General features: G+C 37.3%; 1 protein-coding gene across 6 annotated transcripts in view; it reads left to right on the top strand.

Moving 5' to 3' along the window:
- Window positions 1-16772, top strand: part of LARP4B (La ribonucleoprotein 4B) — a 56181-nt gene that overhangs the window by 15972 nt on the left and 23437 nt on the right. For 2 of the 6 annotated variants that reach the window (XM_086614254.1, XM_086614255.1), the window contains 2 exons: window positions 3218-3352; window positions 13074-14963. In XM_086614254.1, coding sequence (XP_086470380.1) covers window positions 3272-3352; window positions 13074-14963 — 1971 coding nt within the window. In that variant the 5' untranslated portion in view covers window positions 3218-3271. Of the gene's footprint in view, window positions 1-1397; window positions 1462-3217; window positions 3353-10871; window positions 14964-16772 lie in introns of those variants that run through there. The other 4 variants (XM_086614253.1, XM_086614252.1, XM_086614257.1 and 1 more) reach the window with 3 other exon arrangements.

Here is a 16772-nt window from a genome sequence, read left to right as displayed (position 1 = left end):
GCATTAAAATGCCACATTTAACTTGCTTGCTAATTTGACTATTAAACTAGCATCAAAAGAGGATTAGCTGTCTTCCAAACTGTCAGTCCTTATCTATAGTTTCTAGCACTACCAGATATTGACTGTGGTTCCTCTAAATAAGCTTCTGTATGAAGATATGTGTCAATACTAATGAAAAACATGCTAAAACACGTCCTGTGAAGAGCCTTAAACATTTTGTGGTCTTTATTGTTTCTTTTCCTGAAGTAACACTGTTTTTTCCACAAACATTGTATTATCCAACATGATAGTCATGGAAGTCGGCTGTCATACAGGTTTTTATGCTTTAAGAGTCTGGCAAGTGGCGACTCTGCAGTGGAAAAGTTGATGATGCTAACTTTCCAGAACAGCCCTGCACAAGAAGTCGTTTTGGAGTATATCACAACAGATGGGATTTTGCAGCAGAGCACGTGACGTCCTGAGGACTCGTAGCAGTGTGAAATACTAAGTGAAGAAAACTGCAAAGGAAACTCCTTCTACATTTGGGATCTTTCAGTACAGCTTATCCATTTGCAGAAAGGCAATAGCTGTTCGATGTTAAAATGTGGGACTTAGAAGGCAGATTGAATATCCTCTTTGAACAGATGGTAGTAGTGTCTTGTTTTTAGAGCCATTTTGATCCTTAATGATCAAAATGCAACTTAAATACATGGGTTTGGCATTGCAGTTATTAAAAATAATTTGTTACAAGGTAAGTGGATTTAGCATGGTGTGTATCAACAAATCTGTGTAACTAATGAGAATATGATTATTAGTCTGAGTAATCCAAACAAAGTTACCTAGAGCTTCAATCTAGACCTAGTCGGTGATAAGCGTCTTGTGTAATCTCATCTAAAGGACTTCTGAAAAGCAGTAGAATGATGCACTGCTCTGATTGCTGGTGCCTTGCCCAAGAAGTCTGAAGCTGCAATGTGCACGCTGCAGTCATGTGTTATCTATCAAGTTGGCTAACAACTTGTCTACCCTCAGCCAAAATTAATGATTTAGCTGAATATTTTGCGCTTGATGGCCAGTCAGCAAATGCTTTAAAGGACATGTGTGTAATGGAACTTTACTCTTGTTTGTTAGACTCATGATCTTAGGTGATCTTAGGTGTTTTCCTTCCACAATCCATAGATTTACAAAGTACTGGTGCTAACACTACATACCAGAGGATGGAAGAGATTGCAGCATGACTGAGGACAGGCTGATCCTAGAAGGGAGTGGGAATGTGTGAGATAAGCAGGTGACAGAGGGATGCAAAGACGTACCTTGACATTGATTTGGGGATCAAAATGCTGGGTAGATAACATCATTGCTGACTGAAACACATTTGTCTTTCTGTAAAGTAGGCTTCAGCTTGTGAGTCTGGACTAATGTGCACGCTCAAGGTTAGTATGAACAGCAGTGGAGGTTATATACGACGTGGTGAACATAAAACGTGTAAGAACTCTTGCGCTCCTTTTAGAAAAACATTAATCCAAAATTTTAAAAGGCTAAACCAAATTTCTTTAAAGAATATTAACAGAACCATTCTTTAAGAAGCTTAGACACCTTCCGCAGTGTTAATGTGTTTCCTGTGCGTGGGTTTGAGCAACACAGAGTCTAGCTATTAACACTTGCTTTTGAAAAATTGCTTTCATCCTGAGGGTGATTTTTGGTTATTTTACAAAGCGCAAACATCCTGAATGAATTTCAGACTTTCTGCCATGTAGACTTGGTGTATGTTCATGTGTGTGTAAACCTGTATGTGAGAGGCAGTATGTTTTTTTTGTGTGGCTTTTTTTTTTTGTCTGTGTCATTTCTCCCTTACTTAAATAGTTTCTATTCCAAGATGAGAGGCAGGGTGTTAGGAAAATAAACTTCCAGGAATATAACAGTGACACAGTGCATGTGTTTCTTTCAAAAATATGTTTTTCATGCTGACTTTACATCAGTAGCATGAAGTGATAAGCAAATGTTCATCTCAGCTGAGTATTTAATCCTGTCAAGGATGTCAGTATATTGGTTTCTTCAACTGTATGTGCAAAATATCTTATCTTCTGCATAATCCTGTAATACAGGCACTTGAATCAGTTCATAGGTGAATGTCATAAAATTGTTTGAAAATTTTGGAATGTATTCCATCAGTTGTATGAAAGGCTTTTGTTTTTGTCCATTTCAAAATATAGTGTAGAGGAAGTTCGATGGAAGGCCATAATGCCGTAGACTGAAAGAACTACTTTTTAACTTCAGTCTTTCAGAGTCCAGATACCCTAAAAGGAGCTTATGTTACTAAAGAGTGGAATTAGTATACCATTACCTTCCATGTGCTGCAAATCTTTCTTTTTTTTTTTTTTTTTTTTTTTTTTTTAAAAAGAGATGATAGAGAATCTCACCCTGAAGTTCGGTATCACGAACTTGAAGGCAATAAATTTTCTTACACAGTGTTACAGATGGAGTACTGGAATTTCCGGGTGAATAAGTAACTCAAAAAGCATATTACAACTTGCTCATAGTCCTTTTAGGAAATAAAAATTTAAAAATTACCCTGATTTTACATCCCAATATTTACTTTCTGAGACTTCATGCTTTAAAGGAGCTTTCCCTGTTTTTTTTTTTTTTTAAAGGCCAGCTGTCATTTAAAATAACAGTATTAAATAGTAGCATCAAACTTGAAAGCAAAGTTGCTGTCAGACTTTTGACTCTACTCAGTTTTCTACTTGTCTAATCAAATAAAATAACATTTCAGGATGATGGAGCAGAACAACTTGTTGAGCGTTACTAACCTAGCAGAACTTTTGTAACACGCTTCTTAAAATTTGGAAAGATTAAGTGACTGCCAATGTAGTTGTAGAAGACAAAGTTTGGTTTATGACTAAATGCTTATTAGTAAGTTCAGTCTGCTTGAAAATCAATCTGAATAATTGAGGTGAGAATCAAGTGAAACTTTCCCAGTGGAATTTCCCTGCCCGATGCTGTGGCAAGTGTTCATCTGCACTCCCAGAGCAGCCAGCAACTGGGAGCTGAGTGTATCTGCAAGATGGTTTTATCCTCTCCTTCTACCATGATGTTTTCCCTTAATGTGTAATCCTGACCATGTTATGTGGAAGTTCTTCAGATTTTTGGTCTGAATCAGCATGGCACGTATGGAATGACTGTGAGTTCTCAGGAACTTCGACAACCACTTACAGAATCTTTTGTCTTCCTATTTCCTCAGCTTACAAAGGTGACCAGTAAAGTTCTCTCTGAGCAGCCAAAAAGCAGACAGCTCATGACTTCTGATCAGGACACTAAAGTTGTGGCTGAACCGCAGGTGCAGCAAGTACAAGAAGTTAAAGACGGTTCTCATCTAGTAAGTATTATAATTACATATTCCCCTGGTATAAGTGTTGCATGAAACAGTTGATTGTTTTGTTTTCTTTTTTTTTTCCCCCCCAGTATGTCTTAATTAAAATATTTTTCTCAGAACATTTTAGAAGACAGCTGGCTGATAGCTAAGCAACATAAAATGCTAGAACAGAGCTATTGAAGGTGGCTAATTCTCCATACCAAGTAGGAGCCCTAACTTAACTTTTTTTCAACCCTACAGGGGATTTAAATAAACTGCAAGTTACAACAGTTTGTACTCATTTAAAGTACAGGGTGTTTTAGGCTATGCAGGAATTGTATTGTCAGTCTTCAGTTAGGTTCTAGCTCACATATTAATGTGAGGAAAATGCAGGAAATGCACTTGGTGTGTATCTGTAATTGAAAAAAGTACAAACCCATAAAAATAGGAAATTACATTCTGTAACAGGAATTCTGCTCAGTCAGTTCTGCCAAATGGCATGTGCTGCTGCTTCTGTGCTCTTGTGCTGGATCCAGTAAGTTGCTTTATGGGATGCTTTTGGCAGATCATGCAGTAGATAGTATTGTGTGTATATATATTGCAGTAAATGTTATGTATGTCTTCAAGAAGATTGAATACTTGATTTGTGTGTAACCTCTTCTTGTAGCATTAAAATTTCATCTTTGATTGTTAACCGTATATATATTAGGAGGAATGTTTCCTGTTGAGACATCTTGAACGGTTTGATTTCAGTGTGTGTTCTGCTAGACACTTAACCTGTGCTATGCTAAGTGGCACATGCTTGCTGCTTCAACCTACCTTGCAGCAAGTACTAAGGGCCTTTTTAAAAAGTACTATAAACTTCTGCTTTTCTTTGCTAAGCAAGCTGGTGATTTTTTTGTTTATTTTTCCTTCCTCTTGATTTTTTTTTTTTTCAGTTGGTATTCTGAGTTCTCTTCTGCTCTGTTTTACCTTTCTCAGATATGAATTTTGTCTTTTTGACAGTAGAGGAAAGAGTTGAATCCACTTTTCTGCTGTACTCTTGAAAGTTAAGCTTTTTGATTATTTTTTTTAATATTTTTTTCCTGTACTCAAGGCATTAATTCTAAGAAACCGGTGTGTAAGCTTGATTAAGAGGCTCTTGCAGATTTACTTCAAAAGCTTGGAACTGTCAATGCAGTTTCAACAGGTGCATTAGTGTTAAAGGTGGTTTCATTATTCTTGACATTGATGCTAGTTCTTTTAATTGGGTATACTAGAATTTTTATAAAGCTACATGTAAACTTGGATCTAAATCTTAATTTCTGTTCTTTCATACTTGGAGAAAGAGAGTAACCATTTCTTTCAATTTCAGAAAATCTGTCTGCTCTTTTCCTTAGTAGAGGAGACTAATGTCAATTTGGGTATCATGGAATGTATCCATAGTGCTATAATGGTGCATTTCAAATAACTAATTCTTTTAAGATTAAAGCTTTTTCTTTGCTGAATATTTTATTCAGAAAAAGACAAGACCTGTAGCTTATTAAGCTTTTTAAAGTTATATCAGTATCATACTTTTACATGCACAGCATCAGATGGTCATTTTGTGGTGCGAGAATGATTGCCAATATATACTTTTGAAAGTGTTGTTTTCAAGATGTTGCCTTCCGTAATGACATGCTTGCATGAGTATATTTTGCCAGTGCTTCAGGACTTCAGTTGCAAGTTTTGGGAACAAGAGTATAGTTTGAGGAAAATCTTCATGAAGTATAGAAAGAAGGTAGCAAACTAAAAATCAAAAATGTGACAGAAAGGAGAAAAGCTTCTGAAGTCCTAACTCAGCTGCGTTTAGCCAGTACATGCTTTAGGTTAACTGAAAATCACCTGCTGTTTTTTGCATGTAGTAATTATTTTGAGATCAGAGGTCTAGAGTGCATAAAGGTATGGATTTGTGTCTGTGGTGATCCCTACTTCAGTGTGTGTTTGATATGGGCCATACTGCCGTGGTATCTAGTGAGATTTCTAGAAGTCTTTTTTTTTTTAATAGACTTAAAAGAAATCTGCTGAATCACATTCCCTAGCTATTTTGGTTATGCTGTACTACTAGGATCTGGTCATACCTAGTCAGTGCTTTTGTGGTGGTTCAGGAGGAAAGTTGTAGAAATTCTACTGGAAATTTTCATACACCTCTGTAGATCCTGGCAAAATAAGTTCTTGTATGCTAGTCTTAATTCTGAACTGCTTATTTGTTATGTTTAAATATTAACAATAAATAAATTTTCCTAGTTATGACTTTAGTCTTTTCTTTGGCAGGAACAAAACTGCACACATGTTCTACTATTAGTAATGTTGAACAGATAGTCAATAGTGACTGAGTTAAAACAAAAGTTTTGATGTTGTGATGGAGCCTTTCAGAAATCACTTTTCCAGGGTTGCCGATGTTAATGATACAGAGGTCACTTGTTTACTAACAATTTTCAAAGGCTTAAGCTCATGGTGGGGGAGGCAAAGTAATTTCTTCTGCCTTGAAGTAACTATAAAACTATATGCTATTTAATGCCTAATGTAGATTGATCGCAAGCATGGTTCACTTCTGACAACAGCTCTTGAATATGACTCATTTTAGTAGTATTAAACAGCAGAATTTCAGTAGTTTTGCACACAAGTCAATTGAAGGAGGTTGGCAACTTGAGGATCCTCATAAATTTCTTAACAGTAGTTTACAAGTTGGAAGTAGATAAATACTAGTGGATTCTAAGCTTTGATAAATTTGGGAGTTAAATATACTGATATTTCTGGTCTTTTTTTAAGCTAGAGGCAGGCTTTATCATTTCAGGTGACATCTGCCATTGGAATTTTTGTATCTTTCTGAGAAAGCTCTTGTCAGACCAGACCCAGGAGAGTCAGTGTTTAAGAAATGTTTCACTCCCTTCCGACTCATTTCCCTGTTTCTTTTTCAATCAGTAACACTTTGCAGGTAGAAATTTGAGGTTGCTCTTTGAAGGAAGAGGCCAAGACCCAGATCTCATGGTGGAGGTAGTTTATATGACCTGTCTCTGCCAGATAGGACTTAACAAAGCTTTAGTATTAAAAGCATGGTCTGTTTCCTTGCTCATTGATCCTAAACTCTTCCCCTACCATGCCCACATTTGAATATATGACCTCTCAGAGTACTTTCCAAGCACCAAATAATTTTCTTGCCTTGATTGGCTGAATCAAAGACCTGATCTGGAAATTTGAAATTAACTTTAGAAGGGATTCTTGTCTTCAAGTGACAACAGGTTCTGCAAAAGTTGATATGTTGTTTCAGTGGAGGATATTACCATGGGGCTATTTAAACTTGCTGATTGCGATATAAGCATCACCCATTCTCTCTCCAGTTGCATAATTATGAGGTGTTGCCATGGGCTTTTGTTAATGGAAATTCAAACTGATGTGGTGTGCTGTTTTTTTGTCAGTGCTTATAGGTGCTGTAAATACAAGTTCAATCATATTGTTCGTTCTAAGCACAAGAAAAATAGCTAGCAAGTCAGAAAATCTGAGATGGGACTTAATTGTACTTCCTAAAATGTTTTTCGTAGGAGGTAATGTGGAAGGATATCTGGGGCTTCGAGCTGTTAGGTTCTGTTGTTCAAAAATCATTTTGCAACGCGTTCAAGAATAAGCCTCATAGAATAAAAAGGGATGGAGGAAAGTAGATTTACTAGTTTAATGTAGGACCCTGTTTAACAGCTTAGTGAAAATTCAGTTTAGCATATAATCCTCAAATCATTTGAAAATACGCAGTATTGCATACAGCATGTGCCAATTAAGAGTTAAGTAGCCGTTTGTATAACATGTAGGTGATATTTAATAATTCAAGAGAGGATGAATAGCTTTAAACGAGAAATGAGAGGATTAGATCTTAAACTGAACATGTGTGGTATCAGCATCATGAAGGATCAATACTGCTCAGTGTTCGCTCTTTCTGTCACGTTATTGCCAATTTAGACCATGAAAAAGTGCTGAATAGTTCTGCACCTGTAGATGACTTCTAATGCTAATGTTTAATTGCTTTAATGTGTAAAATGTGTATTTAAACTCTTAACAGTCCATTTAACCTTGGTATATTGGATGGAAGGTTAAGCAAGCTGACCAGCTATTTTCAGAAACCTGCAGTAGTTACATGGCAATGTCTGTTGTGATGCTGCTCTTCTCTTTTCCGTTAAGTGGTGCTGGACATGACATCAGTTATGGCCTGGGAGTGCAGGATAGTCACTGTTTCTTCAGGACTAGTTATGATTCCATGACTTCGTTAGAGGAAAAGGATAAATGTATTTAAATGTCAGAAGGTTATAAGAACTGTTTTAACTTGTACTATTGTAACTTTAAAGCCAGACTGTATTTTAAAACTTAGGTCTGTAAGACTATGTATGGGATAAACCCTTATCCATTGGCAAGGAATAAGGTGCATGTAGAAAAGAAAGTAGATGGAGAGGTATGCTCCTGTTGAACATGTTGACTTCTTGCCTTCCGCATACGTGCGTGCAGGACACAGGACTAAAATATTTATTAAAAAAAAAGTTGTTAAAGTTATGAAAGTACTGCTTCAGAGCAGTTTTGTTTCATGGAGAGGGAAAACCTATTTATGCCTTGAGTAGATGAGAAATATACCACAGCCAAAAGATATCCTTGTATAATGGGGGAAAAAAAACCCAAAATAAACAAAACGTGCCCCCAGCTGAGCTGAGCTCTGAAGTGGCAGAGCACAAATTCTGTTAGTTTTAAAGTGCTTTTCAAGTCAGGTGGTGGTGGTTAGCTTAGCCAGAAGGCTTTTAAGATTTATTGAGTCTCGGAAGTTAAACAACCAACCTCAGGTGATGTAGCATAACAACACTGTGGCATTTTCTGCTTAAACTTATGTTGCTGTTTGGGTTTTTTTTTGTGGTGATCCCACAATAAACAGTATTGAGAAATGTGACTTAATGAATGTGCTCAAAAATAGAAATTATCCTTGGAACTCTTAGATAAACCCAAAGGAACAAGTACAAAATGTCTTTGCTACGTGCAAAGGAGGAGAAGGATATGGGAAAAGTGGAAGAAGTTTCTGCTTGCCTGGACTGCTTCACCCATTTTCTCCCCATTAGTTGATAGCAGAAGTGCTTGTAAAGGTATGGGCAAAGTGGACTTTGCCCTGGTCGGTCTCTTAAAGGCACTTAGTACCTCTCTAGAAAGCATGTAGTTAGTAATGGCTGAATCATAGAGGGGAAAGATTCTTGCTACTTGTTTACCTGACAGAGTTTTCTGAATAGTTGTAAACTTCACAAGTATTACTGTGACTTTAGGCTGACATTAAAAACAGTTGAATTGTGTTCTCATGGCATTTCTTCAAAAACAGTGTTATAAGTAACGCCCTCCCACTTTCCCTGTGCTTGATTCCAGGGAATGCTAGAGAGAGGAGTGACTTGGCATAGTTTGAATCCAAGCATGTTGAATAACTTCGTCCCACGGGAGGATTAAAAAAAATGCAGCAGATGGCAGCAATGATGCATCAGACTTCCTATCCTTAAAAACAATACATCTGCGGGCACTTTGAGGCTTCACATATTGGTTAAGCTGGGAGGGAGCAGAATAGTCTTCGTCTTTTCTTACTTTGCAATTTCAAAGCACACTTGCTGAGGAGGGGATGTATTCCCTAGCCAGTTCAGCAATCTTTTTTTATGGTCAGAGGATTAGTGATGAATACGAGGTTTCTCTTGAAAATTACCCAGTAAGGTTCTTTCACATATACAAATCTGAGTCTGTCTATGGCATTTAAATTTATATGGTATTTAAATATATGGTAACCTGTGTTTAAGACTCTAAAGCACGTTATATTTTTGCAATTCATTTGTCCTATGAGCAGAATACTTGTCTGGGGAGAAGAGGCTTCATTGACAGCTATATTACAGCTTTGCACTTTTTTGTGTTACACAGAGTATTTATAAAGAGAAGTAGGATAAGAAACGACTCAAATATTTGAATACCTTGCAAAAGCTTCAGAGAAGACAATAGAAGCATTTCACTCTGTATAAAGAAGTGAGATTCACCTCTAGTCTGTTTTATGCTGCTGAATGTGAACTCTACTGCTATTATTGCAGGAGCGCTTCATAGTGACTGCAGTGCAGACTAAAGCAAAACATTACCTAGTGTGCTTCTGCACTTGCTCAGTACTACCTTGTACTTGCAAGTTATTATTGTGAGATTGAACAGTTTGGTGTAGCAAGAGCTTTTTTTATGTTCTCCTCTACCTGATTTTAATCCAACCTGATTCTGCTTACTGTGATTCAGTGAAGCATTCTTTTTTTTTCTTCTCAATCTTCAGGTGACAACAGGACACAAAAAAATGCTTCTCTTTTGGTTCATTGCTCTAAACAGATGTGAACTTAGTTTACTAACTAGGTATGAGTGAGTAAAAGAGGAAATGATGCCTAATTTGTTTCTGTGTTGATGGTAGTAAATTTTCTGTCAGAAGTAAAATAAAGGAGATTGAAAGGAAAAAGTGACTGTGGCTTCTCTGGTAAAGATGGATTTGTTTTTCTTTTCTTGGAATTTTGGAAACAAAGCAGAAATCTTGCAATGTGACTGTGACAGGGACCACATAGTCAACATAGATAAGACTGATTAATACCTTAAGCTTATGTAGGCTCTGTGACTTGCCATGAAAGCAGCTGTAAGATAAGTCACAATGACAATTACACAAAAAGCCCAAGTAATGATAGTGGAATATTAGAGCATGGATCTCTGTGTTAAGCAGCCTTTACCCTGCAAGTATAGTTTACAGTAGAATTAAAATAGATCTCTTACTAGTTGAAAGGCAACTGCTTTCACCTTAGTACCTTGTGTACTGCTGTATGAATACAATTGAAGGCAAGTTGCCAGGCTAACTTAAAACTCTAGTTCAAGTACATCTTGATTAAACTTGCTCTAAGGTGCACAACCCATTGAAAAATAGCACTCAGTTCAAGGTACAGCTGAAAGAACATTTGAAATAGAGTTCAAGGGTCTGTCTTGTCTTACTTTCCTCTGTTTTCAATATCTTTTAAATAACGGAGTAGAGTGGTGCTTTAGTGGTACAGTCTGCAAGCTCTCTGAAGGATGGGGTACAAATTTGGAATAATAGCAATGGATTTGAGAGGAGGTCTGAGTGATGTAAGGTTATGTAAAGGCAAATAATTTAGAGCAGAAAAGATTGCTGAGTACTTTCAGCTTTTTTATTGGGTGTTTATTTTTGAAGAAACAACCACTTTTTTAGCAAGAGACTTACAGTAGTAAAAGTCTTCTCATGAATAAATACATCTGTACAAAGCTGTTCTTTACTGTCATAAGGGCAGAAAGAAGTCTGTTTACATACAACAAAGAAAACTTATACTAGGGACAGACTTTTTGGAGAAGTAGCATTTAGTCAAAGTACTTTTTAAATCCATCTGAGTTTTCTTGTAAAAGAATACACAGGTTTTTTTGGATGTTAAGTATAATTAATCCTGCCCCGGTACCACAAGATGACCAGAGGATCGTGAGGCCCCTTCCAGTGCTGTAAGTTGCTGAGGGGTTATATATTCTTTTTTTTCATGCAGATAACGGGGAAAAAAAAAAAAAGGCTTGGACCAGAATTAGCTTCTGATAACGTACAATGACTGTTCAATGGAATACATGAGGTCTTATCTATCTTTAGCCTGTTTGTCCTAAAGAAGTAATCTTGGTGTAGGTTCAGCTCTGGGGGAAGGGAGGAGAAGGAGAAAATGGTCCAAAATCTGTTTGATCTAATAGCTTCAGTTTAGTCTTCAAATTGGATTCAAACATGTGAAGCCAGACTGCGTTTATCCTTGTACAGAAAGCAGGAATTGTATTAAGTATGAAGGCAAGCGATTTTTTGGCACACACAGACATAGTGAAACATGTCATTTAAATATTTTAATGCTTTGGATGAAGGAAACTTCAGGAAATTAAACAATGGAAGTTCATAAGACTTGGTAATACCTGTAAACAGACTGTAATCTCATTAGGGGAATTATTTGGCTTGAATATTACAGTGCATATGATGAAATACTAAAACATTGCTCAGCAACTGGGATTTGGACTTTGAGTGGCAATGACATATGAACCCCTACATGGTTTTCAAGTGTGCTATTTTTGGCAGCTGGGTGTTGGCTTGTCTCCTCAGTAGCAGTAGAAAGTTAGTTTAGTGTATAGAGGAAGGTGATTTGCCATGAGAAGACTCTTCTGATATTACTTATTAAACATGGGCTGCTGCTTCAGTAAAGAATTGGGTAACGGCACGAATGAGGAGAAAACCAGCTTGTTACAAAAATCTGTGGAAGAGGAAGGACCAGAGTCAAGGATAAGTAAAACTTTATCTTCAATTTTAGGAACTGTGGAAAGCCAGGATCTGCATACAGTGGGAAGGACAGTTAATGGGGCAGCTGTGATTGTTGGCATTGAACACGTTCATAGTAATGATTGTGCAGTGTCAAATTCGAAATTGGGGGTTTGGGGTAGAAGAGCGAAATATCTGTCGTACAGAAGCATGGAAAATACTCCCCATGAGAGCTCTAGGAGAACGTATGACAGACCTTTTACCTTCTTTAATTCCTTTAGTCACCTTCTGAAGGTCTCTGGTACATATGGAAATCTGCAGGATAGTGAAGAAAAGAAAGACAGGATTATTAAAAAAAGAGCACCTAAAAAATCTGTTAGTAATGGTCATCACATGAACAATATAGAATATATTAACAGTGATATTAATGAAAATGTAGCTGCAGAAGAGCATTGCTTCTTTGATCATCTTTCTACTTCACATGTACCAGACATCCTAAACAAAGGCTTACAGGGTGAAATTTCCTTAAATAAATTTTTTTTTGAGAATTATGCAGTTACGTGTGACCATTCAAGACAGAATGAAACAACAGTAAACATTGAAGACAGCAAGAGTGACAGCCTACAAAAAGTTTCAAGTTCATATAGAGAGGTGTCTCCCACATTTTCCTACCTTGATGTAGACAACAGACAGAATACAAAGGATAGGGAGTTTTACAGTATTTGTGTTGTAGATGCTGAAGATCTGAAAGGGGATGAAGAGGTGCCTGCTACTGAGCATGAAGAGACTGCAGCAGACATAGATAACTCAGCTGTTACTGATGAAGGAATGTGCAACATGGCACGACCTCTAGACACTGGGGAGGAATTTCTGATGCAGCAATCAGCACAAGTGGAAGCTAAGTTTAATTTACAGAAAGAATTGTTTGAGTATAAAAAAGAAGATAGGTCAAAGATGCAGAAAAAAGAAACAAAGGAATATTGTAGTATAGACATCCAGTCTTCTTACGATAACTTACTGGTTAACAAGTGTCAGGTGCATAGGTTAAATACTGACAATATAGTAACAGATAGCTTAAGAGCAAAAATATGTGATGAAGTTGTCCCTGAGAATCAACGAGAGGAGGTATATACCATAGGTAATGCTGTCAGTTGGAATGAATCACTCCATGGAGCTTGTGATTCTGTAAAGCTTGCAGATGCTGCTGAAGAGGGCCGTGACAGCCCTAATTCAGAAAATGTGAAACACAGTGATTGTATTTCCAGTGTATTGTTGAACACTGGAGTATGTGATTCAGGAAAAATTGAAGGAAGTAATGATTCTGAGATTCTACCATTTGGTTTAGGTAGGCATCCCTCAAGTTTTGTAAAGGAAATAAATACTAAACAAGTGGCAGAGAACATGAGGGGTAACTTTAAATTATCATTAGAGTTACAGGAAATGGACAATGATTCTTTCTTGGTGAGTCAACATGCAGAAAAACTTGCTGAAGAAGGCTACTTGCTAAAGCCAGAAAGTGAAGTAAACTCAAACGTGGAAAAGAGAACATTTCAAAGAATATACGGTGATAGCTGGGTATTTGCACCTGACTCTAATGAACATCACAGTGTTTTGGAGGAATTCTTGAAAGATAGAGAGAAATGCACAGGTACAGTTTTGCATAGCTGTGAAACTTTGAATATGACTGAGATGCACGAAAACTTGGAAGAAAGTTCTGATTTTCAAACTCAAATTAAGGGTTGCACTGAAAACAAGGCATCAACTGAAGTTGCAAGTCATAGCGGCACGGAGGAAGACGTCTGTGTGAGTATCATTGAGCTGAAAGGCGACGTGCTTGAGGAAGCTGGTAGCTTGAGCAGAACTCAGTCCTGGGTAAGTGATGGCACTTTGGCATCTCATGAACTACATAACAGAAGCGCAGATGAAATGTTCCTAAAGGAAAACAGCCTGGAATCTCAGATTTCACAGGAGTCACTGGGGCATAAAGGTAAAGCATGCAAATACTCAAATTCACGTAACAAAACCAGTGTCTCTTCTGTGTGTGTGGAACATGAGGATATGAATAAAGTGGACATGAACTGTAGACAAGGTGAGCAACAGGATGTATGTTCCTTCCATGCAGTGGAAAATCAATGGAATGCAGGGACTAACTCAGCCGAAATAGCTGGGGATGTGGTAGAATCTGAAAAACAGGCAGAATTTGAAGATCACCTAAATGAAACAGTTGATAACAAGGCAGAAAATGTAAACCAGAATTTGGATGCTAACATTGTTGATCATGATAAAAACATCTCAAATTGCGATAAAGGCTTGACTCACAATCAAAATATTAACTGCACTGTACCTGTAGTTTTGGACATTTGTATGTATAAGAGTGGAAAAACGATAGAAGACACTAAAAATCTGGAAGCCCGTAACTGTTTACCTTCATTGTGTCAAAATTCATATTCTCATGTGTGTGATAAACCAGTGGAAGAGCCTGAGTTATGTCACTGTGCCAGTTCAGAGCCAGAGGTCAGGAACACCCTGGGTTCTATTGGGCCTTTCACTGAAGTAGGATCAGAAACTCATGAAAAAAGTGTGTGTGATGTAAATGAATGTAATCTTCAGGATGGTGAAGTAAAACTCTGTGTCAGTATCCAGCCAAATGAGGAGAACCTTACTGGTTTTAGTATGTCAACTGGGAATCTAGAAGCTTTCACCATGGAGAATTTAAAGCAGTTGGAAGCCAAGACTACTGAACTGAAAAACACCAGTTATATATTAAATACTCAGATGAATGACTTGACCACAACTTGGGAACAGATGCAGTCAGATCACAAGATTTTCTCAAACAAAGAGCTTGGAGTTTTTGTTGACCCAGAGCAGGTAGACAAATACGCTGCTACTCCTTCCTATGAAATACACAGTGCCTCTCCTGGTGCCGCAGGATTTCAGCGAGGCAGTGAATGGTGTGTATTAAATGTGATGGAAGATGTATCGGGTGACCAAGAGCACTCCTACGAACTGGACAGACAAAATCCCCCAGTTGAAGTATGGTCACATTTCATCAGTCTTCAGACTGGCAATGCTGACTGGACAAATCAGCTATTTTCTGACACCATTACTGCTGGTAATGGCGAATATCTGATGGGATTTTTATGGAATAATACAATTTCTAACAATACCATGAAGAATGACAGACTGTGTATGGTTAGTGAAAATTTCCAGAACGAACCTGAAGATTTAGCAGGTGCTTCAGATGCAGTGGGAAGATACCCGTGTCAGCTGCCAGCACCAGAAAATATTGGTACTTGGGGATGGCAAGACAAAGACGAATTTGTAAGTATTCTGCAGAAGTGATTTGATATTAAAACTTTAAAACTAAAGCTAGGAATTAGAATAAGCCAAGTTAAACTGGTTTCATTAGATAGTTAAGTATGTCTCACGGTGTTTTGTCCTGAAGCTGACCACTTTCTTTCCTTTACATTCTATATAGCATGCAGTTTTGCAGTAGTTCAAAATGTTGCTGAATATGGATATTTTTGTTTGTTTGTTTTGCTTACCTTATGCGAAAGTTTAAACATTGGGCAAAGTATCTTAATTGCAGATTTCTGAATTCTAGATGAACTTGAGATGAATGCTTTGGTATGTGGAAGGGAAGCTTTGTACAGATTGTTGATAGTGCTCTTTACCTTCATATAGGAAGAAATGTTTGTGGATTTCCTGAAATCTTAAAGTTCTTGCTTGGTAGAAAGTTAGAAAACCTTTTGCTCACTTCTAGAGATCTTCTGAAGTGCTGTTGAAAGAGTGGCTGCAGGAGAAGCGTGGGAAATGAGCTAGACGGGATCTTGGCTAGCTGGGCTAAGAAAGCTGCTGCTCCTCTTCCCAACCTGCTGAGCAGAGCCAGCACTCGTTGGTGTTCTCCACACCGACTGCCTTACAGCAGCTGCCCTGACCTTGCCCAGCACTTGCAGTGCCCGCAGTGGTTTGTACGAAGGGCTAAGTTTGCTGTCTCCTGGGGGAACTTTCTGTATTAAAAAGTGGAAACTGATGGAATTTGCTGTCGTCTTTGAATCCTTTCTATTCAAGTAGTTCTGTCGAACACTTCTACTTTTTATAAGTCTTTTCTCTGTCATTCAGTAGATGTGTTTAAGTCCAGATTCCTTGATCCTTTTGCCTTCTGGATGTGTTTTCTTTGCACTATGATAATGACTAAGTGCATATGTTTCAGAATAATTAAAGCTTCATGGAGTTTTGAAGTGCCTGTCTTAAACGCTGTAATGTTCCTAGCATTCTTAAATTCATAAAACTCAAAAAATTCATAAAACTCAAAAAATTTTAATAAGCTTTTTTAGTATGCGTTATCATGAGCACTACTCTTTCCCAGTATAATCATCATATTAAAACATACCAAAGAGATTCTGAGTATGGAATAACTTAATGCGTTTTGCTCAAACGTGGGCAAAACAAGAGAAAACTGTCTCATGTTACTATCAAAAAAGTATTGTAGATGTTGGCACTACAGAGAGCAATCTCTCTGAAGCACAAACATAACCATTTATATAGTGGTTATATATAACCATGTATCACCATTAAATGTGTCTATTTCCAATCCAGGTTAAAGGAGATTAGCCTAAAATTTAACTGGATCTGGTAATTCATTCTTTTTATCCTGCCAAGGGGAAAACTAACCTAAATTTTTGTTAATGCTCTGTCTTCTCTTAAAGTAATGACAGAAGTTGTTGTGCACATCTCATTGCTTTCAATTTTCCATAATACTTCTTTAAGTCTGTTACATGTTTATTTAAGTCCAGAAAAAAAACCCCTGTGCTTTTGTATTTTTTTAATGTTATTTTGCAGAAACAGGTACAATAACAATATAGTCAACGTGGAGTTAACGTGTATTACAGAACTGCCTGAAGTCTAGGGCAAGTACAGGTTGAGTTTGTCAAAGGCAAATAGAATCAAATGTTTGTAGTTTGCTCTGCTTGGCTAACCTTTTCTGGTGTCTCTTAATCAGGGAAATGAATTTTGTGCTGCACAATTAAGTTATTTTTGTACCTGAAACAATTATGAAATGGCAGCTCAGTTAATATACTCAGATACGAAAAAAAAACTGACAGTACAATCTTGTACAGCTGATACTGT

The sequence above is a fragment of the Tauraco erythrolophus genome, chromosome 7 (genome assembly GCF_009769465.1).
Source record: "Tauraco erythrolophus isolate bTauEry1 chromosome 7, bTauEry1.pri, whole genome shotgun sequence".
NCBI lineage: Eukaryota > Metazoa > Chordata > Aves > Musophagiformes > Musophagidae > Tauraco > Tauraco erythrolophus.
This window is presented reverse-complemented; position numbering and strand designations above follow the sequence as displayed.